We start from the raw sequence: 17936 nt of genomic DNA, 5'->3' as shown, positions 1-17936 counted from the left end.
TTTAGTGTGATAATCATCAAGATGGAGGTATGTTCTAAGATCACTTGAAAGGGGGCACTTGTGATCCAGTTGGGACAAGCATGAAGTGATCTATCCTGAAGGACCAGTAGAAGCTTTCCAAGCAAAGACATAGAGGAAGTGCAGTCCAGGCAGAGGGAACAGCACGTGTAAAGACATGGAGGTGTATTACCTACACCCTTTAATTGCCTTTTTTGAAAACTAGAGAGCTCTCTTTCAGATAAATTAAATCACCTGTTGGGCAGAAAATAAACAAAGGGTACAGTTCTCCAAAGCTTCCATACATATATCCTACTATCATAAGCCTTCCAGCTACAGTAAAATGAAACAGAATGGTTTGGAGGAGAGCTGGAATTCTAATCGCTTCTCAGACTTTGGCTAAGATCAAGTGAAGAACTGGAATTCTCGTCTCTCACACATTATCTCGTGTCAGGTCCTAGCCCGAGGTAAAGCAGAGCATAAAGAAGAGGATCGTTTGCTTCAGAAAATATATGCTTGAACCTAATTTCCTTAAAGAGAGGAGAAAAGTGAATGTTCCATGCAACTTGTAAAATTCTCCAGTTTCGTCATTAGGACTCTCCCCCACCTCTGGTACCGCTCTTCGTAAACCGATGAGTGGAGTCCGACTTTCAGAGATCTCAGGTAGCTCTTTCCTCCTCTCTAGGTTGGCATTTAAAAATCTTGAAAGTAGGGGTATTGAGGAGGTGGTTTTTCTAGCTCTATATGGTTCTATAAGTGAGGCGTGCCTTAACTGTGTTGCCTGAAAAGAAATAAAATAGTGGATCTAGGATATGGCCATCTTTCCTCTCCAAATGATGAAAAAAAAAATTAATTTATTTGACAGACAAAGATCACAAGGAGGCTGAGAGGCAGGCGGGGGGCGGTGGAGGAGAAGCAGGCTCCCTGCTGAGCAGAGAGCCTGACGCGGGGCTCGATCCCAGGACCCTGGGATCATGACCTGAGCGGAAGGCAGGGGCTTTAACCCACTGAGCCACCCAGGCACCCCTCCAAATGATGAAAAATTTTATTTCAAGAAGAATAAGAAGTATTCATGGACATATTGGTACCAATGTCAATCTAACAGACTCTCTAAGAACATACACGCTCATGCCTCAGTGAATCTGCCAGTAAGCCCGGCCTTGTTCCTTCCTTTTCTTTTACACTCCAAGCTACCCAAGTGCTGAAATCACAAGAGCGCATCCAGTCTGTCTTACAAAGATCCCAGCCCATGTACAGCCTTTGGGAATAAAATCTTAAGCAGAATTATAAAAATAGAATCGAGGATAAGAGAGATATAATAAAGAGAAAAGCAATTATTAATTTACAAGAGGAAAAAATAGAACAACTTCATATACAAATATGGTTGTCAGCATCCTAGAGGAGCCATTAATTTAAAGATGCTAAAATCCTTCCTTCAACTGGTAAGTGGATAAAATGCATTACTACATTTATACCCTGGAAGAGTATTCTGCCATAAAGCAAACTGTTAAATGTGCAAAAACATGGATAGATCTAAGTACATAATGCTAAGTGGAAAAACTGGGATTAAAAAGCGTCATAGTACAGGGTACTATTTATGCCACAGGGAGAAGAGTATTGGTTGCCAGGGACAGGGGGTGGAGTAAGGACTGACCACAAAGTGACGTGAGGAAATCTGGGGAGTAATGGTATCCGGATTTTGGTGGCTACCTGACTGTATGCCCTTGGCAACCTCAAAGAACTATACTATTAAAAGAGTGAATTTTATTATATAAAAGTCATAAATTATACTCCAATCAAAAGGAAGTCCCAACAAATTTCTAAGTAATAATAGCTATGCCCCCCCAAAAAAGTTCAAACACTGACTAGATTGGCTCAACACTCGCACACCCTGTAAGCGCTTCCCAAAAGAGATGTACCCATTCTTAAAAAGGTCTTCACTATCCTACATATCTCACTTTCAACCAAAAATTATAAGACACACAAAGAAGCAAGAGTGAAACAATACTATTTCAAAGTAATATTTTAAAAAACAGAAGTAGAAGGGCACCTGGGTGTCTCAGTCATTAAGCATTTGCCTTCAGCTCAGCTCATGATCCCAGGGTCCCGGGATCGAGCCTCACATCGGCTCCCAGGTCGCCGGGCAGTCTGCTTCTCCCTGTACCACTCCCCCTGCTTGAGTTCCCTCTCTCTCTGTGTCTCGCTCAAATAAATAAATAAAACCTTTAAAAAAAAAAAAAAGAAATCCAGGTGGAGTATGGACTTTCCTGATATGTCCTGATATTGGTTTAGTATGTAATCAATGTGCCTTCATCATATAAGATGTTATAATAGAAGAAACAAGGTGCAGGCTATACCAGAAGCTCTCTGCACAATCTTTGCAATTTTTCTGTGAAACTAAAACTGTTCCAAAATTAAAAGTTTATTTTAATTAAAAAAAAAAAACACGGGAAATTTTCAAGCATTATCATGGACACTTGTCTTTTACAAAGAAGTTTAAAGAACTCATGTACTACAGACTGAATGTTCGTGTCCCCCTCAAAATCCGTTAGGTTGTAACCTAATCCTCAGTGTGATCGTATTAGGAAGTAGGGCCATTGGGAGGAGTTAGGTCATAAAGGTCATGCATGGGATTAATGCCCTTATAAAAGGGGCCCCAGAAAGCTCCTTCCTGCATTTCTCCATGTGAGCACAGAGCAAAAGATGGCCGTCTATGAATCAGGAAGCGTGTCCTCACCAGATCTGGAATCTACCTGTGCCTTGATCTTGGACTTCCAGCCTCTAGAACCAGGAGAAATAAATTTCTCTCAGTCTGGGGTATTTTGTTGTTACAGCCCAAACAGATGAAGATATTATGCAAATTAAGGTGAAAATGATTATCTAATAAATAAGATAAACAAAGCCTGTGAACAGGTCCAGAAGAAGAAACCTGAAGGGCCAAGAAACACAGGAGGAGATGCTCAGTCTCACTGGGACCGGGGAAATACAAGTTAAAGGACAAAGAGATACCATGTCACTCTCCTCCCTCTCACAGACTAAGAATGGGCCCCATTGTGGAGAGCCAGGCCCACTCATCCTGCCCAGTGGGAAGCATAGTTAGTACAAGGCTCGTGGAGACCACTGTGGCACAGAAGCTGAAGACGCTCGTATCCTTCCATCCAGCAATTCCACCTCTAGGTTTCAGACTAGACAAACTGCCCCATAAAAATACTTATTGCAGTATTATGTGTAACAGCCAAAAATTGTCAATGACCTCAATGTCCATCAAAAGAACAGACAAACACATTAGGGAACACTCACGTAATGACGTTTAAATTAATCAAATTAAATTACGTAGCTATGATAACCAATGCAAAGAGTCTTCAAAACCTTAATTTTAGGAGCACCTGGGTGACTCAGTCAGTTAAGTAACTGCCTTCAGCTCAGGTCATGATCCTGGGGTCCTGGAATCGAGCCCCTCGTCAGACTCCCTGATCAGTGGGGAGCAGTGGTGTCTGCCCCCGCCGCCCTCATGCTCTCCCTCGCTCTCACTCTCTCTCAAATAAGTAAATAAATATATATATTTTTAAAAACCCTACTTTTTAAAAAGATTTTATTTATTTATTTGACACAGAGAGAGAGAGAGAGATCACAAGCAGGCAGAGAGAGGGGGAAGCAGGCTCCCCACTGAGCAGAGAGCCCGATGCGGGGCTCGATCCCAGGATCCTGAGATCATGACCTGAGCCAAAGCCAGAGGCTTAACCCACTGAGCTATCCATGCACCCCCCCAAACCCCTAATTCTATACAAAAAAACAAGTTGCAAAATCTATAGTATAATATACATTTCCATATATAACATAGTATGATATTTACCTAAACTCCAAACCATGTAAAAAGTACTGGACAATGTTTGTCAACATAGACACACGGGAAAAGTATAAAAACATCCAACAGTGTAAAACACCAGGTTTATTAACAATGGTGGTCATTATGCTTTGGGAGGGAGAGGAATCCCATCGAGGCTCACCGAGAGAGTAATGTTTAATCTATTTTAAAATCGGAGGTAAATATAGCGCAGCTTATGATTTTATAAAGCCAGCTGCTCTGAAGCACGCTGTTTCCATTATTCTCTGTTCTCTGTGTATTTGATGTACTTCACAGTGGAATAAAAAAGAGAGAGAGAGAGAAGAAAGGAGACAAAACAATGTTTATTTGCAGAGGATGAGATCGTACACAGTAACCAAGGGGGAACTGTTGGGACTAACGAAATAGCTTAGATACCGAATAAACATCCCCCAATGAATAGGATTTCTATTTATTTGCAATAACCTGAGTAAATGTTTGATGGGGAGAAAGCAAGCCAATTTTCAGCAGCCAGAGAGGTTATAAAATATCCCGGAAGAGTCTCCACAAAGATCTTTGCAGGGCCTAGATTCAATGAGAGATTTGATCAACTCTGAAGCATAAGGCATGTTATTTACCAAGATGACGGCTTTCCGGTGTGGAACAGGAGACTTATGCAAGTCAGAGCTGCTCCACGAGTCTCTGACCCGTCGAGGCTTGAAATCCAGCCCCTCAAGCTACTTCCCCAGGCCTGGACGCCGGAAGGTGCATTTACACATTTCCCACCCATGGTGGCTTCATGGGACTTCACTGCCCTGAAACAGACCCATGGGAGGTGAAAAAAGTTCTTATTTCTGCCTCGCTGAAAGGAGCTTTGAACAGTGTGGGTGATGCCTCAGTGTGACGCATGAAAGCAACCTTCTCTTTTCTGCTAAATCACCCTCATTTCAGGGTTCAATCCCCTGACCTTCCAAGAGAACTCGTGAGGCAGGTCCTATTTCTTCCCCCTGATTGTCTTGTATCATACTCTTCCCCTGCCCTAACCCTTACAGAAGTTAGCCTTGCCAAGCAGAAATGTCTCCCCAAGCAGAGAGGGTAATGAACTAATGAGTTTACACATGCTCTCAGACAAAACAACAACAACTATCCTGCGTTCGGTTAACAGTATGAGAAGCCTGGCCTGACATTTTGGCTCAGCATTTAGAATATGAACTTTTTCTCTTGTCTTTCTTGCATTTTCCAAAAACTTACGAGTTCTCAGAGCCACCTGGTCCCATCGGATGCACCAGGAGGGCTGCGGATGTTGCCTGGGGAAGAGGCCCAAATGAATCTGTGTACTTTCATTTCTTCTCGGGGCCAAAGGGACTGTCTTACAGCAGGATGTTCAGGCTTCAACAGGTTCTCCTCTATTCACGAACCCTGTGGGAGAAGTCTGAAACCCTACCTACACCAAAGTCATTGTCCCCTGTGTGCTACAGCCAATAAGGTAAATTCTATTTAAATTTAAATTCTATTTAAATTTTAAATTAGCAAAGTGTGGATAACATCAGAGGAGGAATACAGAGCACATCTGGAGACATGGGCCACCCCAGCTGAAGTGAACTCTCCAAAGAGGGTTAGGATTTTCGAAGACGAGGTGCTTTCTAGTCCATAACCAGCAGGTGGCAGCATGATGCAAGAAAAGAAATTCAGGTTCCTTCATTCCTTAGCTAAGTTTCAAGGTTGCTAATCTTCCAAGGAGAAAAACAACCTTTTATTCAATTTGCTGAGGGTTAAGTGATGGGTCTCACATGATAGTGGTTGCACTTTTAAGACCCATTAGTTAAAAAAAACAGTGAGAGGCACCTGGGTGGCTCAGTCTGTTAAGCATCTGATTCTTTTTTTTTTTTTTTAAGATTTTATTTATTTATTATTTGACAGAGATCACAAGTAGGCAGAGAGGCAGGCAGAGAGAGAGAGAGGAGGAGGCAGGCTCCCCACTGAGCAAAGAACCTGATGCGGGGCTCGATTCCAGGACCCTGAGATCATGACCTGAGCCGAAGGCAGAGACTTTAACCCACTGAGCCACCCAGGCGTCCCAGCATCTGATTCTTGATTTTGGCTCAGCTCCTGACCTCAGGGTTGTGAGATCAAGCCCCAGGTCCGGCTCCACGCTGGGCATGGAGTCTGCTTAAGATTCTCTCTCTGCCCCCTCCCTGCTCTCTCCCTCTCTCCAAAACAAAACAAAGAAACCATATAAATGACAAGTTAAAATTAACTCACTGCAACTTCTGAAGGAATTTATATTTGAATAATTACACAAAAACAACCACATGCTCTTGAAATACAGAAACATGGCAGCATATCTGTGTGTACAGAATATTCACATCCACTCTCAGATAAGCCTTGGCATGTCTGTGCATTCCCAGACCCTTGGCAATAACTGTATGGTCCCAGGGGTTTGGGGGAGGTCCTGGGTCCCCAGGAGACCACTATTTTCAAGACTACTTGCTTCCTCCTCACTCCTGCCCAAGAAGCTTGATGAAAGCTTCCAGAGGCTGAGAAAGGTTAAAAGAACAGAGTGGATCAGAAGTTCCCATGTTTTATATAGCTAAATCTAAGAACTACAAAACCAGCCTGCTGCAAACCATAAGGGTGCTGGCATTGTAATGAACTTTTTAAATTCTTTTTTAAGAGATTTTATTTATTTATTAGAGAGAGAGAGCATGAGCAGGGGTGAAGGATGGAAAGAGAGGAAGAAGCAGACTTCCGGCCGAGCAGGGAGCCTGAGGAGCCATGATCCCAGGATGCTGGGATCATGACCTGAGCTGAAGGCAGATGCTTAACCAACTGAGCCACCCCGGCGCCCCATGATGAACTTCTGAATGCAGAAGACACCATGTACCACAGGGCCTCTGAGGGAAGGGACAGTTTTCAGTGAGACAATATCTAGTTGTTAAAAGTATGGGATTGGGGTCTGAATGCCTGTGTTTTGGAGAGACTTTTTTTTTCTTCTTTTTTAAATATTATTTATTTATTTGACAGACATCTCTGTCAAGTAGGCAGAGAGGCAGGCAGAGGGGGGCACGGGGGAGGCAGACTCCCTGCTAAGCAGAGAGCCTGATGCGGGGCTCCATCCCAGGACCCTTGGATCATGACCTGAGCCGAAGGCAGAGACTTTAACCCACTGAGCCACCCAGGCACCCCAGGAGAGACATTTCTATTTACATTAGCTGTGTGACTTGGGCAAATTACTCAGCCTCTCTGAACTTCTATCTCTCTCCCTGTATAACAGGAAAACATATGTCTTACCTCCTGGAGGCCTCCTTCATTTTTGTGAGGATTAAATGACATAGTCTATGAGGGTGCTTAAAGCAGCCACTCACACCTAAAAATGCTTTATAATGTTGGCTGCCATGGTTATGATTATGAGCCTCATGATCAATGTCATTCTATGATCCTTATTACTAATACCGCAAAAGAGTATCAACAAACACTGGAAACTTCATAAGTGAGGTCTCTTTTACTGAATTCATCTCTGCAGAGAATGGTGTCATTTCATGGGTGACATCTGGCCATCCATAATGTCCCTTCATTTTCAACATTTCCAGAGTGTTCTTTGGGCAACATTTCTTCATTGGCAATGTCGACACAAGCTCTCCCCACTTAAACAGAAGATCCTTTGAGAGTGAGAAATCCCAGGGTAACTGCCACCCACCCCTGCTAGCTTGAGCTGCCATCCGTGGAGTGGCCACTCTCAGTAGAGTTTGGTGACCAAAGTCTCTGCGCAGAGGCTATGTATGTGTATGTGCGGGCGTGTGATTATGTAGATGTTTGTGACTGGGTTTTGCATTAAAAAAAATATATCATCTGAAAGCCCCAATTCCTTGTCCACTCATGCTTGTCCTAACCTTCCTCTCCAAAGATCTCATATTTGTAGAAATGATATTCCCTTTTCCTCTCACACTTTCTCATCCTAAATAACAATGAGCGTTTGCTCGGGTGTGGTCTGTGCGAGCGATATGGACTAGCCTGCAAGAGACATCTGCTACCATCTCGGACTTCACCCAGACATAGGCTCCTTTCCTAATGTGGCTGACAGTCACGAGCCGGGCCACTTCGCTACGAACATGAAGGTAAGCACAGGGGTTATGGGGGACCATGCACTCCAGGGGAGAATTCACGGTGTTGATTCTTATAAAGAGGTGGTACATCTGGGGTAGTTTGTATCACTGACGCTGAACTGTCTGGACCGTGGTATTTCTGATGTCCCCATGCAGCTGACTTGATGAACATGCTAAGTAAGTACAATCAAGAAGGGAAACGGGAATAGATGTTCAGCTTAGTGAATAATGTGGCCTGGGGTCAACTTTAATTGACTGTGTTCTGACCCACAGGCGGGGGCAGGGCGGTCCTGTAGAGCACAGCCTCAAAGAGGCATTCTTAAAGCCCAGTGCGGGGACTGACTGTCCATCTCATCGGCCCTAGGAATAGGAAGAGAAGCAAAAGGGATTGAGGAGGCAGCCCCACAAAGATGTGGGCAGGACTCTTCCAATACACCACTCATTTTTCCCCTACGGAACAGCACTCTTGATGGCAATGGGCCATGCTGACCAACCCTTGGAGATAATATTAGGTCAAAGAGTAACATAAAGTATTGTCATATTATCCTCTGGATTTGCTTCTAGAGAAGCTTCCTAAGATCACAGAAAAAGCTCAAAAACCAGGTAGTAGATTGGTATGGGGTTCTTGACCCTCTGGGCCCTCTTTCTAGGCAGGCAGCAGTAGGAGGCCACAGTCCTGTGCACATCTCCATGAAAGGTGTGAGGCCTCAGGAAAATTGGTTTGATTGCCTCTCCTCAGTCAAATGTCTCTATCCTTGGATGAATAAGTTCTAGTCAGATGACTAAGGATGCCTGGAGGCCACTAGGCCTCATTGTGTCTCTGAGGTACTCCAAGAACCTTGGAGATCATTCACCTGCCATATTGAATTCTCTTTCTAGTAGCTTCTCTCCCAAGAGCAATCCTCACAGACCACCATCTCGATCTGGGGAAAGCTCATGGTCTCTCACTTACTTGTCATTCACAAGTTTCCCACGTTGGTGAATCTGATTCTCCATCGTGAAGTTGATGGAGGCACCATACACGTGCTCACCAAGAAACACCTTCATTTTGGACTTGTAGGCTTCATCTTGAAAATACCGGATCATATCAGGGAACCACACTGTCAGTCCGTAGTAGCTGTAAAAAGAAGACAGAATATTCAAGCCGCGATAGGCAATTCTTTCGTGATCAGAGTCTGCATCCCTAACGTGACGTAAATCAAGCTCATTTAAAATGTACGAATACAGTTCTTTATTAGAAATTAAGACAATTACTATGTGCCATCCTATCACTCCTCATATGAACAGATCTAAGGGACAAAATCATGACCATCTCCATAGACTCTGAAAAGGAATTTGATTTAAAAAAAAATTCATTCCTGATTTAAAAAGAAAAAAACCCAAAAGATTAGGAATTGGTGGGCACGTCCTTAACATGTAAGAAAATACAGACCTCACTTCATGTGGAGAGTAGGGGCATCTTCACTCATGTCAGGGACAAGACCCAGACATGTATTATCAAGACTACTCTTTACCACCACATCGTAGGGCTTAATTAACTCAGACTGGAGAAAGAGATACAAAATTGCAAGGATACAAAATTGCAAAGCAAGAAGCAAAACTACATCCACCTGTAGATGATCTGACTTTATACCTGCCGAACTCAGGATCATCAACTCAAAAAACTGACCACGGGGGCGCCTGGTGGCTCAGTGGGTTAAAGCGTCTGCTTTCGGCTCGGGTCATGAGATCGAGCCCCGTGTCAGGCTCTCTGCTCAGCAGGGAGCCTGCTTCCCTTCGTCTCTCTCTTCCTGCCTCTCTGCATACTTGTGATCCCTCTCTCTGTCAAATAAATAAATAAAATCTTTAAAAAGAAAAAAACTGGCCACTAAACATTTTAAAAAGATGATCTGTAACAAATAGCATGGAGGACAAGGGGAGATGGAGAGGAGAAGGGAGTTGAGGGAAGGGGAGGTGAACCATGAGAGACTATGGACTCTGAAAAACAATCTGAGGGGTTCGAAGGGGTGGGGGTGGGAGGTTGGGGGAACCAGGTGGTGGGTATTAGAGAGGGCATGGATTGCATGGAGCACTGGGTGTGGTGCAAAAACAATGAATACTGTTACGCTGAAAATAAATGAATAAATAAATAAGTGACTGAGGGAAAAAAATAAAAAAATAAAAAAATAAAAAAGATGCTCCGTCTCACTCATTATAGGAAAAATGCAAATTAAAGCCACACCATTATCATTCTGAACTACTCAGTTGTGGGTGAACAGATGCTCTCATACACTGCAGGAAAAATTGTACAATACCACATGGAGGAGAGGGTATTGTCAAAAAAAAAAATCACTGTTGGATTTACCCCCTTTGACTCCATAATCTCATTTCTAGAAACCTATTCCATCGATGAGCCCCCTCAAGTACAAAGTTGCTTACAAACACAATTATTCATTGTTCAAAATGTATTGTTGAAAATAGAACTCTGAGGACTTCCCAAGAGTCTAGCAATAAGGCTCTGTTTGAAGACAGTGTGGTGCTACACTACGGAAAGCAATGTACATGTATTTCTCGGTTGTTTCAACATTTAAAATGCATTATCTTGTCAACAAAAGTAAATCAGCTATAAGTAAGTATGAATAAGACATATTTTAGAACTCTCAGTGAATTGAATCCTCATGTCCACATCTTTGGCTTCTGAAATGTTCCCTCCTCACTTTGAATAAGTGGGGGGGCGGTCTCTAGCTTCCTCTTCACTTTACCCATTTGGGTTGCCACGAATAGGTACTGAGAAACAGTACCTATTCTACCTATTCATGGGCAGGAGGTCCATGTCTCCCCATGTTCCTCCATGAGTCAAAGAGGTCATTAGACCCCATTTTGTTTCCTTTGGGCACAGGTGTTGGTGAACCAAGCAAGTTCACAGATGAAAGTTTTAAATCTCATTGACAGTTCCTCATTGATAGTAGCAATTAATTGAGTACTTACTTAGTGCCAGAAATTAATGCAAGCGTTTCCTTTATACAGTAGTCTCATAACGCTTTCAGTGGCTTAAGTGGCATAAAGAGGGTCATGATATTTGGAGGTGCATGAAATGACTCTTCTACCACTTAAGAAAAGAGCCAGCTAATCACCATTCCCATCACACTCTATCTTCATTATCGTAAGGCATAGTGCCACAGAGTCTCACTGTTTTATCCCATAGCCACAATGCCACTGACAGCTGCCCTCTCAGTATTGGTTCTCTACTCATTCCTTGGAAACTAGATTTTGTTTGGATATCAACTCTCAGGAAAGCTAACAATATCTTTAGCCCACACACAAACCCTGATTAGTCTGCAATCACTGGGAAGCCCATCTCCTTCACCAGGTAATTTGGCACTAGGGGTGTGACACACATCTGGGTAATAGAGAGAAAGGCTGCAGGGTTTGTGCAGGGGGCGGGGGAGCTCCTGAGAAAGTCTTCCTTGCTGCTACAAGAAGCAGCTCAGAGAGAGGCAGCCTCTTCCTCCTCGGGACATTTTCCCACATTGACAGGATGCCAAGAAGTGCACAGGCATCTAGGAGCCACCAGGAGATGGAGCCTGGGGCTGAAACCCCTCGTAAAGATTGCCTTTCTATGGGATTCTTATTACAAAGGACAAAAAGCCTCTTTGTTGTAGAAGCCATGAGAGTGGGCTGTCTTTTACTTGCAGCCAAAAGATTCTAGATTCTAAGAGTTAGAACTAATTGTAATCTTTGCTTTACAAAGGAGGTGCTGGAGGGTTAGGGAAGTTAAAGAGTTTATGATAGAATTTACCTTAAAGCCATGGTGAACCAGACCACAGCCAGAATGAGCGTGTTCATCCTGTAGGGCCCCATCACACAGTAGAGGGCATTATCCCAGACCTGTAACCCACACATAGAAGGGTTATTAAATCAAGAGCCTTGTGACTTGAAAGAGCTCATTTCTAGGATTTTCTGATAAATTTTCTAGGATCCCAAGAGAGAATGGACAACATGATCTCTCAGAGAAAGCCAATCTATTCAAATAACAAAGCCTCTTCTCTTCTTACTGCTTGGCCTCTGCCTCTAACATGACAGTCCTGGAGCATCTTCCCTGGGAACACAATCATACATCATCAAAAGCACAATGAGTTGTGATTTCAAGACACTGGGTAACCTTGAGTAGTGAGCTCTGCTCCTCGCCCATGGGAATGGGTGATATTCTCAACACTTAATAACCATTCAACCATTCATCGGCTGCCTCGGTGCTTTGACAGCTGAGTTGGCTACAGGAGGCCCTTCTCCAGAGAAATGGCCTTGCCCTTCCTGGAGACTTTCTCAAAAGCCACCAACACACCCCAAAGGGCCATCTCCTTCACTCATTCCTTTCTTCCTACAGATTACGTAGAGAGAAGGGTGTTTACTAACAGTAGACATTTCACCAGTGTTCAAAATCTCTGCCTTGGGAAGGAAGAGCAAAGAAAAGAAACTAAGATTTAGGTAAGTCATGGTGACATTGGCTCAAACAACATGGTAGGTGATGAGCAGGCCCAACTGTGTCCCAAACGTTCCATCCAGGGCACTTCCTTCCCCATCACGCCGCCTTGGGTTGATGGGGGGGGGGGGGTGTTCATGGTCTTTATCCTTCATCCACCGAAGTTACAGGGTTCCAGATGTCCTCCCTCTCATCCCCGACATGCTCCCAATCATACCTGCTTGAAAGTGGTGCTGAGCCTGACCAGCCAGCGCTGGTACCAAGTTCCTGTTGAACTTTGGATCTCAATGAATTCATCCATTTGCTTGGGAGTTTTGATATGGGAAACCTGCAAAGCAAAGATGGTCTAGAGAATCGTAACCCTACTCTGTATCAGGCTTTTCAATGTTTAATTAATGTAACTAATTTTATGGCACATATCAAAGGCTACAGGAGACTTGGACGATCCTCTAGTTCTGTGATTCTTAACCAAAGATGTACATGGCCTCTCTTAAAGACTCTTCCTCAGGGAGATATATCCCCCTGTAGACAAGATGAATCCATCTTTTGACTAGTTGATGCTTTTGAGGAATTTATATTCATCAGTGATAATATGCTGAATTACCATGTATATCTGATTTGCCCACAGTAGAGCTGAGCTCACCTTAAAATTCACAAGTCTGTCCTTAATAGGTATTAACAATTAACATCACAGAAGTCTAGAACCCATGCAAGCAATGGTGTGTGTGTTTTAGGGGAGGAGGTTGCTACTTAGGATTTTTTTTTTCTAAAGATTTATATATTTTAGAGAGAGAGTGAGGGAGAAAGAGCATGCACACCAGCAGGGAGGGGGCAGAGAGAGAATCCTCACGCAGACTCCCCGCTGAGCACGGAGCTTGAAGCAGGGCTCCATCCCAGGACCCTGAGATTGTGACATGAGTTGAAATCAAGAGTCAGCCACTTCACCACTGAGCTACCCAGGTTCCCTACTACTTAAGATGTTTTAAAAGCACACCAGAGTAGGAGAAATCATGTCCTCCTTGCTGTCTCTGGCTTTTCTAATGGAAATCAAAGAAATGGGGAGTGGGAATAGGGTTATACAACTCGGCTCCCCCACTGAAGGGCCCCAGAAAGCATTGACTTGTCCAGTGTCGGCAGATAGCCCCAATTTTCAATCCTAACTCACCCAGACAGTGATTGTCAAGTTACCTAGTGTTTAAAGCAACCACTGGATTTTGTAACTAACCATCATGTTAAGGAGATGGTTAGCCAAGTTAGCAAGGTCCATGCTTGCAGACTTATTCAGAGGAAAATGGGGGAGCACACTCAAAAAAAAAAATCAGAATTGCCATCACCCCTTCCAATGAACTATTGTCTAGGGAAAAAAATTTTAGTTCTACAAGCATCTCCATTGCTTTCTTCTGCCATCTGAGAAGGAAGGAAGGGGAGGAAACAGAGAGAGACACACAGATAAGGCTGGCAATGCGCCAGGGAAAAAACAGCCCTTGGGTGTGGACAACAGACTCTAACTCTGAGCATGAGGTCTAGGATGGCATGGCTGTGCTCTTCTAAACCCTAAAAACAGTAATTCTTAAAGTCTGGGGAGGGCTGGGTGCCCCCTTTGAGAGTCTGATAAAAGCATCCATGGTCTTCCTGAAACTAGGAGGTACGAGAGCATCCTGAGAGCCTCCTCGGTGCGCCCTACCCTCCTCTGCAGGTGTGCCTCCTCCTCAAATCGCTCTGCCTGGGCTCTGACAAGGACGCAGGGGAGTGAACACACCCAGGGTCTGCAACAGAACTCTTGGTTGGAGCTGGACTTCCTGCCGTCAAACACCCCCAGGGAGCCCAGGAGCCCTCATTGCGGTCAAAAGAGGCCACCGGGCAAGGATGACATCAAATCAGGAAGCATGTCAAAAATCATATTCAAAAGCATTACGATATCTGCTCAAGTGCAATGTTTTTCCTTCTGGCACTCCTGGGGGGCGGGGGGGAAACCCTGTTCTATTCCCTAGGGATTTGGGAGTGGGTGAATGGACAGCCTCAAGCAAAATTACTCTAAATTACAATTAATTAAGATACTGTTTTTGTTGGCGTCTATATCAAAATATGGCCAGTATTCACGACAGGCCTGCAGAACGTTTTACTGGGGACACCTGCCAGGTGGCAGATCAGAAGCCTGTGAGGCGGCCAGCCAATGGGATGGCTGAAACCTAGGGCTTCGGAGGGGACGAAGACGTTTGCCCCGCTCCTCTAAGCATCTCAGGCTGCGTCTGAAAATTGAACTGACAAACACAGATCAACAGGAGAGAAGCCTACACATTTTATCGGATTTTAACACAGACAAGGGAGGCTTCCAAAGCGAATGAAAGCCTGAAGATGTGACCAGAGCAGAAAACTCTTATACCTTTGAGGCCATGAAACAATGAGTTTGTGAGGAATTAACATGACACAGGGATGTGGGCTTAGGGTAGTAAATGGTGAAGAAGTAACTAGGAAGAAAGAATTGATGTAACAAGGTTTGCTGCTGCCTTCTTGACCCTCCCCCGATCTCTGGTGATAAGAGCGTCTTCTTTCCTCCTGGTACAGGGGCAGTCACTTCACACAGGAGATCTATGACCTAAGAAGGGTCCGTGGGAAAGGTCAGAGTGATCTCCCCACTTCTGGCACTTTCCCAAACTCCTTCGCTTAAGATATTCAGTATGCCAAGGTGCCGGTACTTCAGGGTAGGGGTCCTGAACCCCAGCGGCATGAAGGTCAAGGTGAGGACCCTAGCCTTTGTGGATCTCCAGGTACAATCAAAAGTGCATTATTTGAGGCTCCTGGGTGGCTCAGTGGGTTAAGCCTTTGCCTTTGGCTCAGGTCATGATCTCAGGGTCCTGGGATCGAGCCCCGAATCGGGCTCTCTGCTCAGCAGGGAGCCTGCTTCTCCCACCCCCTCTGTCTGCCTCTCTGCCTACTTGTGACTTCTGTCAAATAAATAATTAAAATCTTAAAAAAAGAAATGCATGATTTGCTGTGGGGAGCACTCTGGAGCCAAGCAGTTAACCCCGTCAGGAAGGAGTTCACTCCTGATTGCTTCTGCTCTCTAACCTGTCAACATTTTCCGGTTGTTTCTTTCTTTTCTTGCCCCTGGCCCAACCAGTCATCCACTTCTACCCAATTAATATGATCGCCAAGTCAGCAGGGAATGCCGAAGCCACAACTGTTCTGATTCTCCTTCGCATGAGATGAAAACTACTAAAAGCAGAGGTGAGGACGCACGGCTAGCCTGCAGGGTGGGTAAGAGAGAGTGCCCACCCACGGTTCACATTCCAGCTCTGGGATCTGGAATCTCTGACTTCCTGGGGATGCGTGGCCATCCCGGAGGGGAGGGGCTCTCGTGCTCAAGTGAGAGGCTTAGCTTCTGCCTTTGGAAACTGGAGGCTCTATTGATTTCCTTGCCAAGATCTCATTCTTCAAAATCAGGCTGCTTAAGGATAACCCCGTTGTGAGGAGAGAATGTGGGATCACTTCTCTAGAAGGGACTCCCAGTCTGGCAAGCTCACAAGGTTGATTTAGAAGTGGTTGTTCCAGAAGCAAGAGTCAGGGAAGCCACTGGGTATGAGATGCTGCACAGGCCACCAGGGTAAGCCGAAGACCAGAAAGGGGTTAGTCTCCTGGGCAGGCAGGGACAGGCATACAAATGAGGGATAGAGCCGTCACCCATCAGGACTCTCTCAGCAGAGCTATGGGTTTGCTTGGAATAAATACACTAACAGACCGCTTGACGGGTCAGGGGATGCCGGGGAGGACCAGTGTGTAAGCCTTGCGTGAGCCAAGGAGAATTTGCCATATTCCAGAGGGAGAACAGGGAAAGAGAGGGCAGGCGGAAGAGGAGGAGGAAAAGCTCATAAGAGGGAGGATGGGGCAGGGAGGAAGTTTCTCGAATTATCGTGGAGTTTATTAAACTGGCAAATACTTGATATGAGTGAGGTGTGTCTACGTTTCTGTGTATCTGTGCACATGTGTATACCTGTATACATGCGTCTGTCTGTATATATGATATGTGTGTATATGTGCGTTTATGTGTCTTTCTGTCTATATGTATGATGTGTGTATCTGTATGTGTGTTTATGTCTACGGTCTGCATGATGTGTGTGTGTCTGGGTGTCTATGTGTATGATGTGTGTGTCTGTGTGCATATGTGTGTATTTATATCTCTGCATGTCTGTGCACATGTGAATGTCTGTATACATGTGTCTGTGTCTGTGTGATGTATGTGTCTATGTGTCAGTGCACACGTGTATGTCTGTATACATATGTCTGTATGTCTGTGTGATGTGTGTGTCAGTGTGTGTGCATTTATGTCTCTATGCGTCTGTATGATATGTGTCTGTGTGTGCATGTGTAGGTCTGTATACATGTGTCTTTTTGTATCTGTGTGTGTATGATATGTGTATGTGTCTGTATGATGTGTGTGTCTGTGTACATGTGTATATCTGTATACATGTGTCTGTATGTGTGTGTCTGCGTGTCTGTGTGTGTTTATGGCTCTATGTGTCTGTATGATGCGTGTCTGTACATGTGTAGCTCTGTGTACACGTGTCTGTGTATCTGTATGTATGTGTTTGTATGTTTGAGTTTGCCTCCTTGTGTCTGTATCATATGTGTGTGTATATGCATGTGTTCATGTTTCTCTGTCTGTGTGCATGTGTACGTCCATATACATGTGTCTGTGTGTCAGTATGGTGTCTGTGTCTGTGTGTCTTTGCACATGTGTATGTCTGTCTACCTGTTTCTGTGTATGTCTGTATGTGTGTGTGTCTATACACATGTATATGTCTGTATATGTGTGTCTGTGTTTGTATGTATGTTTATGTCTCTATGTGTCTATATGATATGTGTGCGTCTATGCGCACGTGTATGTCTCTATACATGTGTATGTGTGTGTGATGTGTGTTTGTGCGTGTGATGTGTGTGTCTGTGTACATGCGTGTATCTGTATACATGTGTCTGTGTGTGTCTGTGAGTGTGTGTGTATGCATCTTTGTGTCTGTGTGTATGTTTCACACCACGTTGATGTGACACACAATCCAATCCAGCTGATGTGAATTCAGAGGCTTGAGGCAGAGACAGAAGACCACGCAGACATCTCTCAAGAAGAAGCAGGAGCTTGGAGAGCAGTCTGACGGGACGGTGGGTGGGGCAGGACTGAGCCAAGTGCACCCAGGTCCTGGGCGGGGGAGCCCCGCTAACATCTGGTGTCCACACCTGCAGTCCAGCTGCAGCCTTATAATCCACCACAGACAGCAGTGGGGAGAGGGGACTGGGGAGAACCATCTACATCCTTAATTAACATCTTTCATCACAACTATTTCTGTTGGTTATGCTTCTCAATAAATGTTTGTGATAAAAGCACTGGTCCCATATTTTAGATATTTTTAGGAGCATGGAATTGAGGGAAGTAGGCCATTGAACAGCAACAAAATTTATTTGCTTGAGTTAATTTAAGAAAAAATATGTCATGTAATTTTAAAGAAGATTTTATGTATTTATTTGACACAGAGAGAGAGCAAGCACAAGCAGAGGGAGCAGC

The 17936-nt window shown here is 44.4% G+C and overlaps 1 protein-coding gene across 6 annotated transcripts in view; it reads right to left on the bottom strand.

Annotated features, from left to right (window-relative positions):
- The window catches only part of SV2B (synaptic vesicle glycoprotein 2B), a 180996-nt gene that overhangs the window by 16410 nt on the left and 146650 nt on the right, over nucleotides 1-17936 (bottom strand). For all 6 annotated transcript variants that reach the window (XM_059180062.1, XM_059180063.1, XM_059180061.1 and 3 more), the window contains exons 7-9: nucleotides 12600-12710; nucleotides 11702-11790; nucleotides 8876-9040 (exon numbers count right to left, since the gene is read on the bottom strand). In XM_059180062.1, coding sequence (XP_059036045.1) covers nucleotides 8876-9040; nucleotides 11702-11790; nucleotides 12600-12710 — 365 coding nt within the window. The remainder of the gene's footprint in view (nucleotides 1-8875; nucleotides 9041-11701; nucleotides 11791-12599; nucleotides 12711-17936) is intronic.

The sequence above is a fragment of the Mustela lutreola genome, chromosome 7 (assembly GCF_030435805.1).
Source record: "Mustela lutreola isolate mMusLut2 chromosome 7, mMusLut2.pri, whole genome shotgun sequence".
Lineage (NCBI taxonomy): Eukaryota > Metazoa > Chordata > Mammalia > Carnivora > Mustelidae > Mustela > Mustela lutreola.
This window is presented reverse-complemented; position numbering and strand designations above follow the sequence as displayed.